The following is a 22,652-nucleotide window of genomic DNA, read 5'->3' on the forward strand; positions in this document are numbered from 1 at the left end:
GCTGTGGTCTGATTAATCTTGCCACTGATTGGGTGCTTGAAGAATTTCCACTAAAATCAATGCGAGTTCTTGCTGTGCATGCGCACGTGGGTGAGACAAAGCTGTAGATGGCTTGTGAAAAAGAAAGTACACCCTCTTTGAATTCTATGGGTTTACATATCAGGGCATAACAACAATCATCTGTTCCTTAGAAGGTCTATAAATTGGATAAATACAACCTCAGACGACATGACATATTACACCGTGTCAGGATTTATTCAACAAAAATAAAGCCAAAATGGAGAAGCCATGTGGAGATGTGTTATAGCTGAGGCGGAGAAAAGGGCAAATACATATAGGGTATTCTGCCGAATGCCACATGCATTTGCAATTGGGATACCTTGAAAATATAAAATGGCCATGCAGCTATTAGACATGGGCCAAAAATGATTCAGACAAATTTTTCCTTTTGTTTCAGAAATTCAGAGATCTTTTTCCCTTCAGAAAATACATTTGTTGTTACCTTTATTCACTCTATCATGCTCTCTCATGCTCTCACTCACGCTCTCCCACACTCTCTTACACTCATGATCTCTCACACTCATTCACATACTCACATGCTCTCTCAAAATGACTTCCTGCATTCTCCGCTGACAGCTTTACTTTCCTGCGGCTCCACTTCTTCTGTCTCCTTTCTTCATCTGCTTCTCTTGTGTCTTCTTTCTTCGTCTGCTTCTCTGTAAACCTGGCCTATCAGTGAACTTCCCAAAAGGGCATCTGGGGACACCCTCTCTCCCGATACGAGGGACAGGGAAAAGCATGTGCCCAGGGGCTTCGCCCTTTTGCAGAAGGCCAGAATAATGAAGACAGATTCACAGAGAAAGAGAAGCGTTTCTGTATCTCTTTTTCATTGGAAAAGGTAGAAGCCATCGTTCCTCCAACTGGAGGAGAGGCTGTGCCCAGAAGCTTTGCCCTTTTGCAGCATTTTTTTTGGGGAGTCCAGGTTTACAGAGAAGTGGACGAAAAATGAAGTCAGAAGAACAACAAGAGTTAAGAGAAGAAGCAGAGTGTGAGAGAAAGTGAAAAAACAATAAAATTCAAATGAACATTCTGAGCCCTTATCTTACTTTTCAGTTGTTTTGCTGGGGACCCTCCTCGTTTTTGGACATTGAAACATATTGGTGAAATTAGCAAATGTTGCTAAAATTGAAATTTATACGAATCCGAATGCACGAGTCTAGCAGCTATCACATTCCCTAACGTGCATATAATGGCTGGAATGTCTCTTTAAGGAAAAATAGGATGAATCACAACCAGATCTGGCCATACAGACCCTTAATGTTCACTCGATCTCCTGACAATAAGGAGGGTTAAACCCAACTACTGTAATTATATTCATCTCTGGTCGGAGACTAAAAACCAATAGCAGGTATTGTATGGAATACAATATATATTGTATATTTTACACTCACTAGATGCGATCATTGGTGAAGCATGGCTACTATAAACAGCAAGCATTTCACACACACACATACACACACACATACACACACACACACGCACACATACCAAACTGTGTACATACAGTAAATTGGTTGGGTTAACTGATTACATTTGAGATGCTAGACTGCAACCCCTTGGACCCTCAGCAAACAAAGCGCCCAAGGATAGCCCAACCATACGTTAACCCTTCCATTCCACAGAGGGAATCCCCACGTACAGTACACAAAAGCTCTCCTCCCGGTAGGCGAGCGGTTTCAAATTCTTTAAAATGTTTGAAATTATAACCATATGTCTGCTGAAGGTAGTTGTCCCCCTGGCCTTGAAAAACCTAAAGTGTTTTGTTTTCTCGAAACTTTCTTCTCTTGTCCCCGGCTGCTCCGTGCCGTCTTTTAAGGCTGCTTTGCGTGAGTCATCTGTGAATGCAATCGGATCCCTCGCATGCCCTTACATGGGCTATTGCTAACCTCTAGCTTCTCCAGCACCGGACTCATTGAGTTTTTATATATTTCCTTTGTTTTAGACTAGAACATTGGGAAATAAATGTCTGATGGTGATAGAATGTTAGATTCCTTTGGGAATTAGTCAAGGTTTGTAATTCACCTTTAAATCATCTGGGATGGGAACCATATTAAGATCCTTACAAATTTCAAATTTAACAAAATTTTGCTAATTTTGTCAATTTGTACAAATCTCCAAAAATAACCCCAACCCTCGCCATTTTGCCCTAAGTTAACCTCCTATCAAAATTCTCTATACATTGGAGGCTATACTATAGTACAATAACATTTTCTGGAACTTGAAATTTACTCAAGTTATTTCAAAACAAACAGAAATCTCACAATAAAAATATGAATTTGATCTAAAAGGTAGCACTAGCAAATTTCCTTAGAACAGGTCTCGGTCTGTGATTGAACGTTTTTACATGCGGATAACGGGAGCTCCGTAAATCTGACATAAGATATGAGTATATTAATTTATGTAGTATCCGAGCATATGGTTTTTTTTTCTCTGAATGAATAGGTATGTAATTAAATGCAAACATCTGCTACATTCTTTTCAACTGATATTTAACACCCAAAGAAGTGCTTTTCAAAAATATGATGTTCCATTAAAAGCTAATTTCGGGAGTTAAGATCTTAATCTACGGCAATTGGCCAGGCGGAGCCTCGCTGTTAAAAACAGGAGCATTTTTGGCACACTATCATAGAAAAAAAAATTAAAATCGGCCGCTGGCCATGAAAGCAGTCTGACAACCGGCCGGCACCAGGGATAGGCAAAAACACTACAAAAAAAAATAACACACTCTCTGATTGGAAAAAGTGGCATCAAATAAACATTATGAAGTTATTAAGTCCAAGTCATTAAAAAATACAATTCTATGTATCCAAAAAAAGACATTAGGGAACACATTTTTCTAGAAGGAGTTGGGGACTTTCTGTGCGGTACCCAAAACAATTTAAAATAGGATTTTGGAATCTAAAGTTGAGAATGAAGACTAGACTTTCACAGAAGATGAGAGGACAAATTGTTTCTTATCCCGGCTCAAATCGAAGTCTGTATTTGCCTAATTAATTGTATTAGCCACTTCTTCTGGTTAGGCATTGTACGGCACTGGGGAATAGGATGGCGCTATAATAATAATTTCAGTAGAATGTATTTGGATGGTTACTGTCATCTCAGCAAGGAACATTGGTTGGATCGTCCAACTCAACATTCTATGAAAACACTTAAATTAGCTTTAATATTAGCCCACCATATGGGTACCCACGTGGGATGTATAGAGCTCCCCCAGATGGCTTATAGCGTCACATCTAACTGATTTCATAGTTATGCACAGAACTAAACCAGCAACATGGTTAGACAACCAAACTGGCAATTTGGCGTAAATATGATATGGTGCCAATGGAACGGACGACTGATCTCGCAGAAGTTGAAATTCAGCTGCATTTGAACTGGGGAACCGGTGAGCAAGCGATGACATCATTTTCCGCAATGTGTGCCCATGTTTGATGTTTAGAGGGCAAAGAGAAACTGTATCATGGGACTGGAAGTATAATAGCTGTCACAAACCCTGAAACAAACCTCCCCTGACATTAGGACATTGTTGAGAATGACTTGTGGGATCTCACAAGCTAAAAATAACAGGATCAAAAGCTGGTTCTACGGATGTTAAAGGAAGACGGGTGAAAGTGTGGGGATGGGAAAAGGAGCAGCTTCAACACTCGACTCCCTTAACAACTGCCTTTTATTTTAACATGCATTCCACAGAGCTCCACTCAACTTTGATATGAAGATAAGGACACACTTAAGACAGTCACTCCCAGTTACAGTGTAGGAAAGCATTTCTACAATGGCTACGTCTATAGTATTTTTATGAATCAACAATGCACGCTAACACCATCGTCACTCAAAATGTGACAGCTGGGATTATGAGCTAGAATATGTTTCTATGGGCCATTGTAATTAGAACTTTCACTGTTTATTAACAACCAGTCGGCACCAGGTCTCTTTCTGATTGGTTGTAACATTTTATTGTACATACAAAAGAAAGCATGACAAGTTAAATGACATGCTATACCACACATATATATATATATATATATATATATATATATATATACATATATATATATATATATATATAGCGAAAGAGAGCTCTATTGAATAATGAAAAAGATTTGATGACAGTCTTTGAATATTTTAATATAATGCACATAAAACGTCATTATTATTATTATCATTATTATTAAAGATAATAATAATGCTCTCTTATTGACTGTATTCAGAAAGATCTAGAAAAATTGACTACAAGCCTTGTCTCAATAACATATATCGTTGTTTAAGTGTTTATGGCGCTTTATCACTGAGCAGTCCCTGGAAGTCAGTCCCATATTTAAATGCGTTGTTTTGGTTGCATGTAAATGCCGCGTCCGTACTAGCATGTGATACAGAATGAGGGACAATACAATCCTTCACCATCAGAGACCGCATGAAATCATCATACCAGCCCAAATACAAAAACAACTCTTATCAATGAGCCGCTTTGTGCTTTCCTTCTCTGCAGAGTTACACAATAATGCTTAATATGACACACAAAATGCAATTTTTACATAAATGTCAGCGGATACGGGAAAATGGGACCCAAAGTCTCCCTTGTAGTGGGGGTCTGAAAATGTTCTCCTGCTGGCCCATACACAAACCGAGGAACTCTCTGGGTTTGACTCGGAGTCTCCAGGTGAAGCACGGCTTCCCCGGGGTCTCTGAGTCTGCTTCTTTTTTTCTCTAATTAAGCATAGCCCTGCCCACAAGTGCTAGCCCCACCCCTTTTTGATGCCGCTTGCCCAACAGGGGGAGAGCTGCAATACCCTCCCATGCATAACTATACATATTCTTGTAGGTGGGTTACTCATACATATATTGTGCACAAAAGAAGAAATCCTAAAATTCATATATTCTTTTTTTTTATCATAAAATTGCACTTCTTCTAATTCAATATTTTTTCGTTAATTTATAAATCGCTTTATGGTTCTATTTATTTTTTGATTATTTATTTTAAAGAGTTGTTCCAAAGGACTAAAAGGATCTCCTGTGTTTTGGCCAAATGCTATGAAGTAGGAGACCGACAGACAGCAGCGGAGGAGAAGCTACTCGGAGAGGAGGAGCACAATTCATAATTCAATCTTTATTGCTGGAAAATGGCTATGGAAAACATTACAGTGCAGGAGTCTTTGAAGAATAAATTCATTTTCTGCCACTGTAATTAAAGTTTAAAGCAATCAGCGGTTAGTGGAAAAATGTGGTTTTATTTTATCGACCTCTCGTCAAAAAAAAAAAAAAAAAAAAGAATTGCGCAAATGCACAAAAGGCTTTGGGTGCTGCCAAATAGTTTGGAATGCTAACGGTAAATCTGTATATATATACAGTGACATAGGCCTGGGGAAGCAGGTCCAGGGGACCGGCAGTCTCCGGGTACAAAAACATGGGGCAGATTTCCCTCTCAAGTGATTAAGCCCCCCAGTGTCCTTCTGCACAATGGGCTGGTTACAAGGGAGAGATCTGATCTGTCCAACCGGGCTCTTTACACTATGGAAACGGTGCCGGCTCAGCACAGCCTCCATAAATTTCATTAAAAAAGGCACACAGTGGGGGTATATGGCGCTCCGTTTCTTAAAGGCGCATAACCCCATTATTGTACCCTGGGGGCTGACCGCCGAGCGGGAGGCAGCTGGGGCATCCTAGATTGGGCCTAGTGCAGCCCCAAAGTGAAATAACATCACTGTATCCATACATATGTGCACACATATATATATATATATATATATATATATTTATATACAACGCCAGGGAGGAACCGTTCGGCCCATCTAGTCTACCTATTGTTTCCTGCTGTAAAGACTCTCAATCAGTCCTTGGTCTATAGCCATATTCCCATCCATGTTTAAATTATTTTTATAGTATTAACCTCTACTGCTTCTGCTGGGAGACTACGGGTCAAACCCAGAGAGATCTCAGATATAAGTGTAACAGTTATCTTTATATGTGTAAGCAAAGAAACCACTTCTTTCCTTACACCCTCAGGCCTTCGAAACCTAATTCAAGCCACATAAGTAAGCGGAACCTGTACAAGCAGTAAACGTTATCATTTCTCAGTTCAGAGCCCAAACATGGTACCGCTTGGAAACATTTGTCTTTTTGAAGGATTATCATTTCCATCATATCCATGTCCAATGAATGCACTTCACATAGACTGGGATGTAAAAACAGCTTTATGAACTACTGCTATTTATTATTAAATATTGTTTTATATAGCGCTATCTTATTCCGTAGCGCTGTACAAAGGGAAGAGAGGACATAACAAGTAGTATGTAACATAACAATCTGACTTACAGAAACAACAGGTGAGGAGGACCCGGCTCAATGGAGCTTACAATCTAGAGGTTCTGTAAAACTACATCCAGCTCCAGGCCACAACCATCGCTAACACGTTATCCTGCATGAACATTGGTGCTTAACGACATAAGATGAGCTGACCGAATCAGCAATTAACCCATGATGCTTATTCAAGTGTATCACTGAACCTTCGAGTACCAAATAGCTATAGAAGAATAAGAATTAAGGAATGATCCTTCGGTGTTCCAAAGGGGAATCTTACAGGGAAGGAACCAAAGGAAGCATTCTACACACAGGGTACAGAGAGTAACGGTATCATAAATGCGCTGTTCTAACATGCCAAGAACGTCAAAAGCCTGGGAGAGACCGATGTTTAAGAATTATGAACGGTGATAACAATTTTACATGTAGCAACCGCTAAAAACCACAACATGTTCTTCAAGTGCATTATTACATGCACTGAACATTCTGAATGCGCGAGAGCAGCATTCTAATCCTAAGGCGTGTTAAAAGGGTTAACGCTCCGTTCTAATGCTCCCATTTCTTCTAAACGCGTGCATTTCACCAGATGAACAATTCACCCATCGAGGTATATGCACGAGCGTCACATTTTCTTAATGAGCTCCTAGAGCTATGAATCAGAACAGCGGCGAGGTCCACCTGTGGCCCCCACACTGAGTGCACTTAGTAGATGACCGATCAATAGCATTTTTACACGGGGGGATTCCTCGTTAATCTCTAGCTTGTTATATATACATGTCACAGACGCTCCTGCAATTTAAGCAAGGGTGCTTTAAAATCCCTTGGGGCACGGAGAGCCCCGTTTCCCTTATTATATAAAAATAATGACATCGATAACGTTTAGATATTAATTACAGCAATAATATATTCCAGGATCATATCAACCATGCCACATAGTTGCGCAAAACATTCGGATCACACATTGACACGCAAAGAGTTAATTTCTCATTATGCCCCGTCAATGCTGGGTCTGTGTTGCATCAAAAATGATCATTGTATTGAATGGACAGTGAGATGCGGTCTGACTTATATAGGATAGAATAGGATAGAATATAGGATCACTTGAGTGATGAATTGAGAGTCTGTACAAAGAAGGAGTGGTAAGAGAAGAGAGTTATCTGCAGTGATTTAAGGGTTAACGGGGGTATTTAAGACAAACCGAGGACCTCCGGCACCCATAGGGTGTATGGAGAATCTGTACCGGAGGGGTTCATGCAACAGGAGGACGCGACGCAACATGCAGAGGCAAGAAGGTAAACGTTGGGCGTTCTTACCTGATTTTCTCTTGGATGATCCATAATCCCTGAAAAAGAAACAGCAGCAGATAGACATGGTTAGTGAAAGGGTACGGAAGACCACCATAAAGCAAAAGCCCCCCTAAGCGGTCCGAACAGTTCTTCTTTCTGGGAGCTCGGGCTGAACGACGCTGAATCGACAGGACCAAAATCAGCATCTCCAAGCAGCTGCTCCAGAAGCATCATGTGACCTGATGACAGACGGCTCCATCCCTTAACTATACGGAGGAGCATCCCCGGATTGTACAAAGACCCTTTACACGATCTACCGAGGGACCCGGGGAGCTTGCTGCATGAGTACCGATTTATTGCATTTACAGTAAAAACAGAATATAAAATCCGGAAAAAAAATGAATTAACCAAATGTCGTTAAATTAAAAGACGATCTTTTATTTAAAACCAGGTAGGCTTTATTTACATCCCATTTTTATTACAACAAATACGTTACGTTTGTCTTGTGAATTAATGAACGAATGATAATAGTTGAACATCATTCTCGAGTAAGATTTGCTAATGGATTAAAAATTGGATTAAAACTAGGATTTCCACTGGATTTTTATTTACAAAGGGTTCTGCTCAATATATCTTACGTTCTACAATTTGGAGCTTTATTAAAAAAATATGTGATAGTCTTAGGTTTGAAACCTAACACAGTCTAAGTCTGCCACTCAAGGGTTAACCCACAGGCGTTACAGTAGAAATACAGAACCGATCTGCAGATCAGACCCATTCAGCAGGTTTTCCTGCTGTGAAACCTTAATCAGTCGTTGGTCTCAGATTCAGGAGCCGTATGCCTATCCCATGCATGTTTCCATTTCATCACTGTATTAACCATTGCAGCTTCTGCTGGGAGGCTGTTCCGCTCATCTACTACCCTCTCAGTAAATTAAGACTTCCTTAGATTACCTCCACGCCTCTATCCCTCTACATAATGACCTCTTCTTCTAATGTGAAAGCCTTTGTTTTGGAAACAGAGATCCATTAATGGCAAAGGATGGGCTTGTAAGGTCAAAGTCGTTTTTTTGCCTCACAAATAGAACTGAAGACGACGAGCGAGCGTTAAATATTACGAGGATAAAACAATTAAACTGGCGGCTGAAAGGCTGAAGATGTAATCCTCTGAGCGACGAGGAGTGAGTTGTAAAGAATGAGTAGGAGGTCGTTGCTGGCATTTCATGCTGACTTTTACTGGAGTCTACAACCTGAGACACGGATAAATAACGGGGCAGTCCCACTGTGCGGATCTGGGGGGTATAGTAAGGACCGCCTCCCCCAGGGGTAACTAAGAATTCCGCTGAAGCATTATAGCCGAGGTCAAAAACATAAAATAACATGGCAAGGAAAAATGAACACAAAATAAATGGTAGTTTAAATAAAAATAAATGTAATTCATTGCTACGCCTGATACAGTAAAATAAACCGCTTTGTTTTAGTCTGCCACTCAAGGATTAAATTTTCTGCTCTCTATTCAATTTATGTAGATAAATTCCAGTAAATAACCAAACTGTTGTTATGTTTATTTAAAAAAAAAAATTTGAATGATAACCAAAGACAAATATTAAAAGCAGGAGTTGCATTCTTAAATTGGGCTAAAACAATTATAATAATAATGACTATGGATATTACAGATCCATACCATACTAACCCTAATGTATATAATTATACTGTATATGTTATTTAATATATTATTATATATTATTATATATTATAATATATATTTATTATTTTATATATTATATTATTATATACAACTTACAGATCTAAATATGATCTTGCGTGGTTATTCTTTATGTATTTTTATGTTTGCCCCAAAGATAATACACTTAATTCAACACACGATGAAAAAAAATATTATTTTAACCCCTTAATGACAAAGCCCGTACATGTATGGGCTCAAAATGCATTGTTTTCAATGGGTTTAGGGACCGCCCATTGTCCTTAAGGGGTTAAAAAAAACAAGAAATTTATTTTTCCGTCTTTTTGTCCTTATAAAATCTACATTAGCGTCGCATTAACTAGATACAATGTCCTGATCGACTCAAGGTGTTTGTTAAACAAACACAACTAAAGATCGAAATGAAACTTTGTATCAGCTTAATCCACAATAGAATAACTGGGATTGGATGAAAAAAAAAAGGTTTTAAGTCAAGATAGACCCCTGACTGGTACGCGCTACATCTACGAGGCGCCTTCTTGGTGACTAAATGTTATTTTTATTAAGAAAAAAAACGAGGAGGGGGCCCCAGAAATATTCTGGAATTTGATGAGTCGAGAAAAAACGTGCATCAATGTTTTATTTTCCTTGATCAAATATAGGAACTTTAAACAGAAGACGCGTCCCAATTCATATTTGCTCACAGCAGGACCCCCCTGGCCGCATGCATTCTTTGTACTCTTTGAACGGTCAGCATAATGATGTTCCATATGTGAAATAAATATCTGTGCTATATGTGTGTGACGTATGATCGTGGGTACATGAGTTAAACTTGGACATTAAGCTGCGCATCTGGTTTGTCTTTGTTCTGTTTATATTGTCCTTTTTTTTTGGCTTTGAACCATTTGTTGAATTGCTCAGGGACGGTTTTGGTGCCAGGGGAGCCAGGCAGCTTTTTGGGGGTGCATGGACTGGGGGGGAGCTGGAAGAATGCACCCCCATATGCCACACTGCATCTCCCATAATCCACATGATAGGAGCTGCACATTAAAACATGGAGAAGCGCAGGGTGACCAACACAAAATTGTTACCTATTAAATAGTTCACAAGTATAACACACAATATGTAGGGATCCCTTAACTTTGCTGATTATTCCTTCCCGATCAGTGATTATGATGGATAACGTCTGGCTAGTAGTTTTATTATCCATATGCCCTGGGATTCACCGTGATGTCAGAAGGCTTTAAATTCTGCTTATCCACCGAATTCCTGTTATTGCGTTTCAGTCTTTGAAGAGAGAGAAGCGTAACTTAGTAGAAAGTAGGGGGCCCCAGTCTTTAAATCAGAGGAGCTTCTCCCCTGGTGGGATAAAGACTCGGATGCATCACGCAATGGCCGGCCGCTCTCGCCGACTTTAATCCTGTATCACTATACATTGCCTCACACTGTGGCCAGGGGCATCCCGCTGATACGCATGGACTTCACGAGCCAAGTTCTAAACCTTGCACAAACAAATCCCGAAGGACAACGCGTTTTAAGAGAACATCGTACCTGGTTTTTTAGCTACAGAAATGGAATATTGCATGCAAAGGGGCATGAATATTAACATCTGGATGTTTAGCAATAACGTTAAACGTCACTGCCTTCCCAATAATACTTAACATCTGGGGTTAAGCATTATTGGGAAGGAACAACTTGTTTTTTCCGGTGACAAATAAGATTTCCCCCTACTTAGGATGCAAGTCTGCAGCGAGAGAGGGTCGTAAATGAACACTATCCCTCAATAAATTGACAAGTCATATAAAGCAGAGTTCCTTTAACTTAATTTCTTCCAGGAATTATTATATTTTTAAATGGAAGAACGTAAATAAAGATATGGTGTGTTTATGATTAGTTTTAAGGCTAGGCTATTTGTTTATCAAGTAAGGAAAAGTAAGACCACGTAAGACCATAGAGGACACCAGGTCCCTCATCTTCTTCTTCGCACTGCAATAGGGGATATGGAGCCCCTTCCTTCCCTTACTGGTAAAACCAAGGAAGGGCTGGACCTTCTTGGTTCCCTTCCAAAAATGGGGGGCACTGAAGTCTTTAAGGGGGCCAAATGTCAACCAATATCCCCCACCCAAAATAGTCTTCAGGCACCCGTTTCCACTGTGCAATCCGTAATAAAACAGAGGTTGCCATAGATCAACTTATAGATTTGGTTCTATGCATCTAAGAATTACTTGCACATTGACTTTCGAGTAATAGAAGACAATTTGAGCCCCAGAAGAAATTTATATTTTCAACAGAATTTAGATTTACCCAGAACAGGTGAATAATTGACCCTTAACAGATGGTCTATGCATTGGAAAAATTAAAAATGGCGCCTTGGTTGGCAAAACAAGGATTCGCTAATCATGCCAACCCTTTCCTATATAAATTGCATACATTCTGGTTTAAATACGTAATTTAAAACCGCCAGGGTCAGGTTGTCTGCTATTAACTGAAAGTTTTCCATGGGAATAAAACAAAAGTCACTTGACTTTAATGAATTAGCCAGAAAGTGTAAAAAAAAAAAAAAAAAAGTGTTAATTTACAGAAGTGACTTGTTTAGTGCAAAGATTAAACCGTGGAAAATGAACATTCCATCTAGAATATATAAGAGAGTCTTTAACACCAGGGTTTAATTATTACAGCTCAAAATCTAAGTTCTCCCAACAAAGGGAATTTATAAATAAAGAGTATTTTGATGGAGGGATATTTGCAGGAATGCACTAAAGTAACACAAACTTGAGGACTTGAAGGCAGAGAGATGTCTAAAGGTCTTCTCGTTACAATGTGTTATACTGGCCGTGGATTAAAGGCCATAGTTTTGTCCCAAAGGCATCTAAAGTCCAACATCCTTCTGTCTCTTTGATAGAAAATTGCAACTTTGTAACCGGTAATTAACAGAAAAAGGAACATTTCATAACTTTATAATATAGAGTATAAAACGGTGCCAGGCATATTCGTTTTCTGTGCCATTTGCTAAATTGATAACATTATTTATGGAGTTTCAAGAGACAGAGTCTGCTAAAATACTTTGCCAGAAGAATCATTAGAGATGAAACCAAACACTTGGCTAGAGAGTGCATGACACAGAGATTCATCCGAGATGTGCCAAGGATTATTAAATAAAAAATACAAGCTAAATATAGTAAAATATAAACAAAATATCAGATGTAGAAACACGTCCAACACTTTCTCCGCATTTTTGGCCAGTCCCGTCTTCCCCGCTGAAACTGTCTCCTTCAACAGGGCTGGAAGTTTCCATTAGCCTCTGGCTAGTAATTGATTCAATCCGGCCGGTGAGAATGACGGGAGCTGACCGTAGCTTAGACAGCTCTTTGCTGATTGGATATAATGTTTAGGACTCGTTTAGGACTGTGGTGGGCCAGATTTTCACCAAAGAAGTCCCAAGAAGTTTTTGCTGTCCAAAAATGAATTTTCCACCCAGTCATCAAAACCGCATTTGCTTGTGTGTCTTGGAGTAAATAAAACGGTTGCAGGATAAATCCATTATGGAGAGGCGGGCAAACGTCAATTAGGGATTAGGTCTTGTGGTTAACATTTAAAAGGACACTCAAACTACCACATGTGTTTTAACCACATATATGGAAAATGCATGGAGCCATCGTGACTATGATGTCCCTTCTTAATAAATAAAGGCTCCAGGCACTCAAGGGTTCCAGCTCAGGCAGATTTATTGAAGGACAACACCAACAACGTTTCGACCTCACAATGAGGTCTTTATCAAGTAAGATGCCCCTTCTTCTTGGAATGTTCTTCTAGTCTCCAACCTTATCCTGCCAGAACCAGGGGAGCGCTCGGAATAAAATATGGCATATCTGGCAAAAGATATTTTAGTATCCGAATTAACAACCACGTTGGATAGTGTTGCTCCATTTCACAATGTGAGGGAAGTGGCTTATTTTACACACCAAGAACAATCCATGTCATCCAAGACTATGTAAAAAATAACGTTAAACTGCATGCTAACAACCAGTCAATAGCAAAGGGTGCAAAACAAAACGTTATGATCTTAATCAGACGTTGAGATGATTGAGCATGAAAATAATCTTTCATACCTTCTGAAAATGTGTTTTACGAACACCTTTGAATGTTGACATTAGGAGAAGGCTCTCAACATTCTTGCATCGGAATTGGTGGTTATGAGAAAAGAATGGCGCGTAACCCTTCCTCTTCTTTGAAGTTAAAAAACTTCAGCCGCCTCGGTTGCTGATAGGACACGAGAGGTCTTTCTCGACCATCTACATCGTGATTAATGGAAATATGCCACCCATGATCATCGTTTTTTCCTGTTTTTTCATATCTCTGTTCTATGCAGGGGGGGAGGGGTGAATGTGACATTTTGTTGGGCATCTGGAGAATTTCAACACAAGCTTCAAATGTGAAAATTTTCACCGGATGGCTTACAACAGAACTTTTGTGGATACCAAGTGGCCCTAAGGTCATGGACACAAAACCAGTAGTCATTCCATTTTTTTCCAGAACAAGAGGAGGATATTGCCTCATGTTAATTACATATTAATGTTTATTGGTGACGCCTGTAACAGCAGACTCAAAGTGAGAGCTTGAAATAGAGATTATCTTCCTCCAGCGCAGCTAATGGAAAACTCAATTAAGCATTATAGACTTGAGAGACATTGTAGACTTGATTCATATTTTGAAGGCTGAAAAGCCGCACAGAATTCAATAGTAAATTCGCCATCTGATGTATTAACTGAGAACGGCAACCATTCAGCGGTACATAAAACGGCCATTCTGCTGCCTAAACGACACAAAAATAATAATACCAAAGAAATTGCACCTAAGAAAGAAAATGTCACATTTTTTTCCACATTAGTAGAAAAAGTTATTAGCGGTATTGTTGCTTGTTACAAAAAGGACTAACAATGGGTATCTGCTATTAATCCGCTTTTGCTAATATTCGTAAAATTAAAAACAGGAAAATTGACACGACACACACGTAATTTCTGTATATTGTATGTTAGAGTCCTGACAGCTTTTGAATTGTGACCATTTTTAGAGAACCCCGTACCAATTCACTTTGCTATCATAGAGCTGTTGAACAGGAGACTTTGCACACACCATTATTCTGCAATTATTCCCAAACCAGAATTGATTTAAGCGCCGGACGTAAACGTACACCCCTCTATTAGCGCATACGTCCCGGTGGGGGGCACTGCGTCTTCTGCACGGTATCAGAGAGCACGGACTGCTCTGTATCTAAAGCAATCGGGACAGAGGTGCTGCCATCTACTGGTCAAACTGAGCAAGCCTCCCACTGACTCCCTTATCTATAATATCCATTATATATAATAATGTGCTGCCTCTTATCAGAACATAACGCCAAGATTAACATAAACATGTTTATTTGTTATTTATTATTTCAAAATGCAAGCAAATGTGTGGCCTATAACAGGGAGTCCTGCGAGTCGGGCCTTCCTTACCTAGTCTGTCAGTTCTAGTTCTGTCAGACCATGTGAATGCATGGACTGTAAGAAGCACTGAGTATATATAAAAATAATAATAATAATAATGATAATAGTCTATGTTTGGGTCAGTAGAAACAATCCTTTTCATAACTCCCAGGCAGCAAATGACTGAGGATAATGGTATAATATATTCTCTTGGAAGAAGGCAGGTATCTCAGCCCTAAATTAAATATTCACTGTCAATTTCTATAGCTGTTCTCTAATTTTATTATTATTATTTATTGTTTTATATAGCGCCATCAAATTCCGTAGCGCTGTACAATGGGTATTAATCCCGTTAATCCCAGTGGAAATCTATAGATATTGTCTGGGCTGCCACTTCTATCTCATACAAGACCTTCATGAGGGTCAGTCCATCGGACCCCCATCTCTCTTTCTTAAATATGAGTGCATCCCACTAAAAAATGGGTTTATAAATAAAATTGTGTACATTTCTTACTTGTTGTGTGTTGTTTACCCATTGTACACCGCTGTGGAATATGATGGAGCTATATAAACCAACCACTAATAATAACTTACATAAAAAGAGAATTTCCCAATGCTACAGAGCGAAGAGCACTTCGGGCAGAAAAGTAATAAATAAAAGAGGTGACCGTTCCTTTAAACGACATCCATAAATTGCATTTCAAAAGGAAAACTCCGAAAAGACTAAGTGTATACGAACGATTTCCCAAAGAGCTTTTAATGGATCCGCGTCTCCCGTCTGCTCTGATTTCATCGGTAAAGATGTCCTGTGAGGTTACCGCCGATCTTCCTCTCATTCATTGAATCGCCATCTATCGCTGGATCCCTGACAGCTCAGGCATTAGCTTGAATAATATTATTAGGGGGAATTCTAAGGATACAGATGTGCGGTTTTCCACTTGCTGTGAGAAAACAGCATTAAAAGAACATTTACTGTTACCAAAAGTCAAAGCAGGAGGTGGGAAGTCAGTAATAAAAAAAAAATGGTGTTATTTCTATCGGATTTACGTGGCGAATCGGATCTAAATTGGCCGTGAACTTTCTAAATAATCTTAGAGGTTGGATCTTAAAATTTAAAACTTTAATACAGAAATTTTTTTTTTCTGTTTTTTTCCAGGACCTTATTGGCGTCAATTTATATAAGTGCATTAGTTAAACATATGCTGCATTGTCAAAGGGTATATACCGTATATATGTATGTATATATGTGTATATATGTATATATATATATATGTCTGTAAACTATCCAGGTAATATTGTGCCTAGAGTTTGTAGCTGTGATGTCATAAAGCACTCTCTCCTATGCGGTCCTCAGCTATATAGACTAGAGGCAAGTTTAGCAAGTATGATGTCATATGTGGGCTACTGCTACATTTGAGTAATCAGTTTCTCATGGGGGCCACAGTACTCTGTGTATCATGTTACATGCTAAACTCTCTTTAGCTCAATTACCTCAGCAAAAACACATTCCATATACTGCCTCACAATACAGTTCTCGTAACAAAATAAAAAAACACAGCCGGGAACTGATTCTGGTAGCCAAGTTTGATTTTCAGAGTTTTTCTTGCATCTTCTACCAGTTCTTCAGAAACAGATTGCGTAATCGTCTATGTAATAGTCTAGGTCAGGATGTAGAATATAGAACCCGGACAGATTTTTTTTTAAATGAACATTTATTTGGGGGCCACAGTGAAGAGATCTACCTGTAGAGATCAATTTTAAATAGCCCCCCAAAATAATATTTCAATGACTGAAATATTTCAATGGCAATGCTTTCTTGAAACTGACAGCCAATCAATACCAAGAATCGTTTAAAAGCCATCCTATGATAAATGCCTCTTTCACTCCTTTTAATTGAAAAAGTTTTCAGTAAGTGCAGAATATATCTTGATCTTTACAATTTCCTAGCTGTATTGTTACAGTAATGTTTAGATCAACATGTAAAGAAACTACTGTCAGGCAGTGTGCGGTAATTGAAGTCTTTACCACTAGATGTCGCTGTAATACAGGCTATAAAGAAATATAAAGCCTTCCATCCATTCATCCATTTATTTAGGTTTAACCCTTCTGGTTATTGCTGGGTGGTGCAGTTACCCCATCCAACTATTTTAGGGGCACTCTAGCCTTCACATGCAATTAAACTTTAATGCAGAACCACCCCCCCTATGTATTTGCCCTTTCCCCCCAGCTATTTTCCATGCAAGAGATTATTAATAGCTTCTTTTAAAATAGATAGGAGTTAATACACATCTTTTATCATTTAACAGCCGCCGGCTATAAACAGTAAATATACTAATAATATGCTACAAAATATCAGACCTAGGCTACAATGTCACTATGAAAACGTCTCCTTGAATTAATAAACGCTGAAGCTATCCAGAATAACCGATGAGTTGGACATGGGTCCTGTTGCAGGCAAATATGGAACAGCTATATTGAGAGAAGTGAAAGGCATACACCCTGCACAATTTATTAAGAAACCTTATTTATTTTAATTTCTATTTTAAATGTGCAAATGAGTTAACAGCAAGAAGGAGAAACCTTTACAGAACATGATATATAAATACGGAAACACTTTAATTACATTTGTTTGTATATAATTTCCCTTTGGTGCCGTTATTTTCACGTAGTTTAGATGTTCTCCACCTTCTCAGGCTTTCAAGGAGCACACAACAGCCTCTCTTGAATTTTGTAATAGAAGCGACTGCCTAATGGCTGCATTTCTCTAGTTAAAAATTGCTTTTAGCAATTAAAGGGTTAAGCCCGTGGCTCTCTAATTTTGGGTCCTCCGGCTGACGTAAGTCTTCACCTACCATCTTCCAATTATAGTTGGGATTGTAGGACATTGTAATCTTTCCCAAGCAGGGCCCTATTGCCTCCTTATCGTTTGGGATCTACATATGTTAAGGGCTGTTGAGCCAGAGCCCATAGGTATTAAAGAAGTAAAATGAATGGAAACAAAAGTTTAAACGAATAAAGATTGTAAGCTTGCGAGCCGGACCCTCTTTACATAATGTATCAGTTCATCTTAGTCAGTCAGTTCTAGATTTGTCAAGTAAGGACTGTAAGAAGCGATGCGGAAATATATGTTGGTGCTATATAAATAAAAGATAATAATAATAATAATGATAATAATAATAAAGAGCAAGCGGCAGCACCTCCATCATGAAATCTACATTGATCGATGACATAAAGGGGTGGGTCGATCTTTATACCCCTAGAGAATTTATACTTTCTATAGGCCTGCCAGAAACAACCACTGTCAAGGGTTTCTACAAGATTTCTAGAGAGGATAGGGTAAATGAGGTGGGGCAATAGCTTGACAAACTATGACGACATGTGCTTTTTAGTCTCAGAAAAGTCCAATTATGCAATTCGTGTTTGGAAAAACCTTGCCACAGATACCTTTATCACAATTCAGCTCTTACGATTCATTATACGATTATATAGATATATATATAGATATATATATAATACAATAATTATATATATATATACACACACAATTATATAAAATAATATATAAAAAAGATATAATATACAATAAATGATAACATTTTAACGTCTTTGTTGCCTATTAAGTGAATGTGTTTGAAATGGGGACATGTTTCTTTCAAAACAGGATTTTATTTATTTTTGATACACCCTGTTAAAAGTTAACCAGCCAGGGGGCATAATAACAACCGGCGAGACTGAATATATCTGACGAAAACAAAAATTAAAAAAAGCTGACAGCAGTAAATTGTAGCAAGAGTCTCCGAAAACCCCCAGATGCGCTAAAAAGTTTAATAAACGCATGTCTGTAAAACGGGATTAACAGAAACGCAGACTTTTGCCGGTGCGAGTTACGGATCGCTTCATCTCGTCTGTAATACCATTGGGTGCGTTTTCTGTCTCGCGTGTTCGCGTGCCAGGGCTCGCCGATCGCTACCTGTTATTACATACGTGTTATGGAAACATTGTTGCGGTGTCGCGGCGGCTGGCCAGCTCAAAATATTTTAATACACCGGTAGATTGCTACAAATTTACTGATAAGAATATTATTTTTAAAAAACACATATTTGTAAAGAATAGTAAGAACCCTGGAATGAATAAAAAAAGGAATAATTATTAAAGCTGTATATTTTCACTAAAACATGAAATGCATTATTTTTAGAGTCAATTATTGTTATTATTATTATTATTATTATCATATACTTCTATATAAAATACATGATCAATGGCTCTTGAGGTTGCAATGCTCTTCTTCAGGCCCGCAATAAATGTTTAGGGAACCTATTACTCTAATGGAGGTTGCGAGGTTCGCATTCATTCTACGGTTGGATTCCCCATAAATCAGCCTAGACAGACACCTACAAATATCGAAACGTCACAACAAGAGGTCATGAACTAAAACGAGAGGGTCAGAGGCTCAGATGTAATGAAACAGAGTGTTACTTTACAGAGAGGGTGGTAGATAAACGGAACAGCCTCCCAGAGGACGTGGTAGTGGCTAATCCAGAGAAGGAATGGGATAGCCATACGGCTCCTGAATCGAATACGAGACCAACTCCGTGGTTGGGGTCCCCCTTAAATGTACAAGAACCCTTTGCTTCCTGTAGGCATCATGTACAGTTCATATATAAAATATATACATATCTGTCGTACATGCGCGGGGTATTTTTGCTTCATTTGCAGATCACAGCCGGTCAATTATAGCGAAGGATTTAATATTCGGAAAACCCAGTGACTCATGCTTATTACGCTTTCCTAGAGAGAAATACGGGGCCGAAAAGGCCTTTATTTATAAACCTTTAAAGATAAGAGGAAAAGGAGGTCGAGCCTAGGAAATGACATAAGAGAAACTCATTTCCTTGGCCGCAGACAAACATAAAGCTGATTTTAATTGAAATGCGCATTGGGCAGGATAAAAATCAGATGTTTCTACAAACCCTCCGGAATACGCAGACTTGGCAGATCGTGAAAGGAGCCTTGAGCTACAAACCTGACCAGGTGTCCGTATTTCCATGGGACAGTCCCTGTTTGAAACTTCCATCCCCATTAACTCGTTGTCCCCGGGAACTGGCCCTTGAAACCCTAAATTCTATTTCAAAAACACCTTGATTTTTTTTCCATTTTGAATTCCATTATTTAAAAAAAGGTATTTATTTACCTTAGTCAACGGCATTATAAAAAATCTCCACCAATCAACTTATTTTATAAAATCGGCGATACCGGACGTGACAAAGAACCATTCGGCCCCGGAAGTGCTAAAAATTAGTAATGCTTATTAAACATAGAATTTTGAAATTAGGAATTTCTAGGTATTTTGCAACCGGGAATTTCTCTGGTGATCCCGGCTAATGGTCAACTATGAGAAATATAATAATATATTATATAATGATATATGATATAATAATATATACTATATATATTATTATCTAATTATATTATATATGATATAATAATATAATGAATGAATAATTAAAGTTATAATAAATCTACGTTTAATGTACAATGCTTTGTGTACAAAGACGGAGGATAGTATGTCATATTTTAAGTGGCAAATCCGTGCCAGATGGTTCCGTAGCAGAAAGACGGTGATCACCTTGAAATTGGACATTAAAACTCCAGCTATATTTCTTCGGTGTTGATTTCAGATGTGACCTGTAAGTCATGTCGGGAGAAAAGATCTAAAGTACCGAGGCGGGCCGGGGTTAAACGCAAAGAGGAGAGTCAGACATGGTGTCAAAGCAAATTTATGGAGCTGAGACCCTGCATGGAAACAAAGGAAGACCTGCTTTTAACCCGCTTACTTAAACGTACCACCCTTCACTCATGGATGAGGTCAAAGCTTTGGCCTCCATCACTTAAAAGGGTAATTAGTCAAAGGATTAAAGTAAGCGGACACCAATGCATCTTAACTATTTGAGTGCCAGAGAGGAACGCATCAAAACACCACCATCCATAATATTATATAGCGCCATCATATTCCGTAGCACTGTACAACTTCAAGAAACACAGATAGTGCTTAAGGAGCAGCATCGCCCCGCTGATCTAACAGGGCTACAGAGTCTGATTATTATTTATGGTTTTATATAGCGCCATCATATTCTGTAGCGCTGTATGTAAAAATATGTCTAAAATATTAAGCCATATGTTGAGCAGATCAACCTCAGCTGGTCTGTCCTTTTATCATTTCCTTCCATCACATAAACATAATATTTTAAAAGTGTTTGTGTTTCTATGGCAACAGCCTATCAGTGCCTGTATTAATGTTTCAGGCAAAAAAAATCTGAATGGGGTAAGAATTATTCTTTGGAAGGTTCCAAGCATTGAAGAGTTTTAGGAATAATGTTTCTAGCGGCGCTTTTCAATACAAATTGTAACATTATGCAGAGTGGGTGAAAGAGCATCGTTCAGCGTTCAGCACTGTATATATATATATAATTATATTATTATATATTATTATTATATATATGTATGTATGTATATATATATATTATTATATATTATTATTATACGGTATATATGTATGTATATATATTATTATATATATATTATTATATTATTATGTATTATTATTATATATATGTATGTATATATATTTTTTTATTATATTATTATATGTTATTATTATATATATGTATGTATGTATATATATATATATATATATATTATTATGAATTATTATTATATATATATATGTATGTATGTATATATATATATATATATATTATATATTTGTATGTATGTATGTATATATTATTATATTATTATATATTATTATTATATATGCATGTATGTATCTATATATATATATTATTATATTATTATATATTATTATTATATATATGTATGTATGTATATATATTAAAAGGGCATTCACCCGGCCTGACGTCGGTTTTTCAGGTGCAGCTCCGCACCATTCCTGGAATGCGGGGACCCAGAAGACATTCGTTCCAACCACGTGGAGACTGAAAGTGTAATAAAATCTTCTGAAAGCTGACATGGCACAATAAACATTTGGATCCATTCAATGCCAAAGATTCGTAACACTTGAGCTCAGGCCAGCGTGACCCACCAGGATTAGATATTTTGCTTGTTTGATGTGCAACGCTGGAGTGGAAAGTAAAGATCTGCCACCTACTTTGATTCTCCCCCCCCCCCCCGTTTGCTATTTCTTTCCACACACTTTGCAGCTGTTGGCAAGAGGAGGTCCACTTAGCACCCAGGAATAGAGAATGGCTCCCCGGAGAACTTTGGAAGATTATAGTCATGGTTACCATGTAACAACAATAAAAAGAAATATCTCTGTCCAGCTGCACGCGCAGGAGGTTGCAGGAGGTTTGGAAAGTGGGCGTTCGATTTAGAACTGGAAAACTTGGTAATGATGTCAAACATTCATTTCACCCTCAGACGCCAGTGTCCTTATTTTAACCCGATGACAGCAAAAGCTATGCTCAAGCAAAAGTATGATGAAAGCGAGTAAATGTTACTACTTATCTGGATCGGAGGAAACCCAATGTTGGTTATCCAGCTGTTGCTGAGTTGCTGACTACATGGAGAACTCTATAAGGGTCCATTGGCTAAGCCTTGGGATACGCAACTCGTCTGCGGCACTAACCCCCAATGACTTCACTGAGAGATAGAATTGACTGCCGACCTTGGGGGGTCTTGTAATATAATTTTCACTGAGCTTTGACTTCCAAAGTGTTGCAGGATCCCCCAAAAAGTTCACCACACACAGATACCCCCAACACAATGACCACAAAAGTCATCTACAGAACAGAGAGAAGGCTTAGATGCAATGGGGGGGGGGGGTTA

The 22,652-nt window shown here is 38.4% G+C and overlaps 1 protein-coding gene across 4 annotated transcripts in view; it reads right to left on the bottom strand.

Moving 5' to 3' along the window:
* Window positions 1-22,652, bottom strand: part of SH3PXD2A (SH3 and PX domains 2A) — a 125,059-nt gene that overhangs the window by 40,671 nt on the left and 61,736 nt on the right. For 3 of the 4 annotated variants that reach the window (XM_053451166.1, XM_053451164.1, XM_053451165.1), the window contains exon 6: window positions 7,668-7,696. In XM_053451166.1, the coding sequence (XP_053307141.1) occupies window positions 7,668-7,696 (29 nt within the window). Of the gene's footprint in view, window positions 1-7,667; window positions 7,741-22,652 lie in introns of those variants that run through there. The other variant, XM_053451167.1, reaches the window with a different exon arrangement.

Source organism: Spea bombifrons, chromosome 11, assembly GCF_027358695.1.
Source record: "Spea bombifrons isolate aSpeBom1 chromosome 11, aSpeBom1.2.pri, whole genome shotgun sequence".
In the NCBI taxonomy this organism is placed as follows: Eukaryota; Metazoa; Chordata; class Amphibia; order Anura; family Pelobatidae; genus Spea; species Spea bombifrons.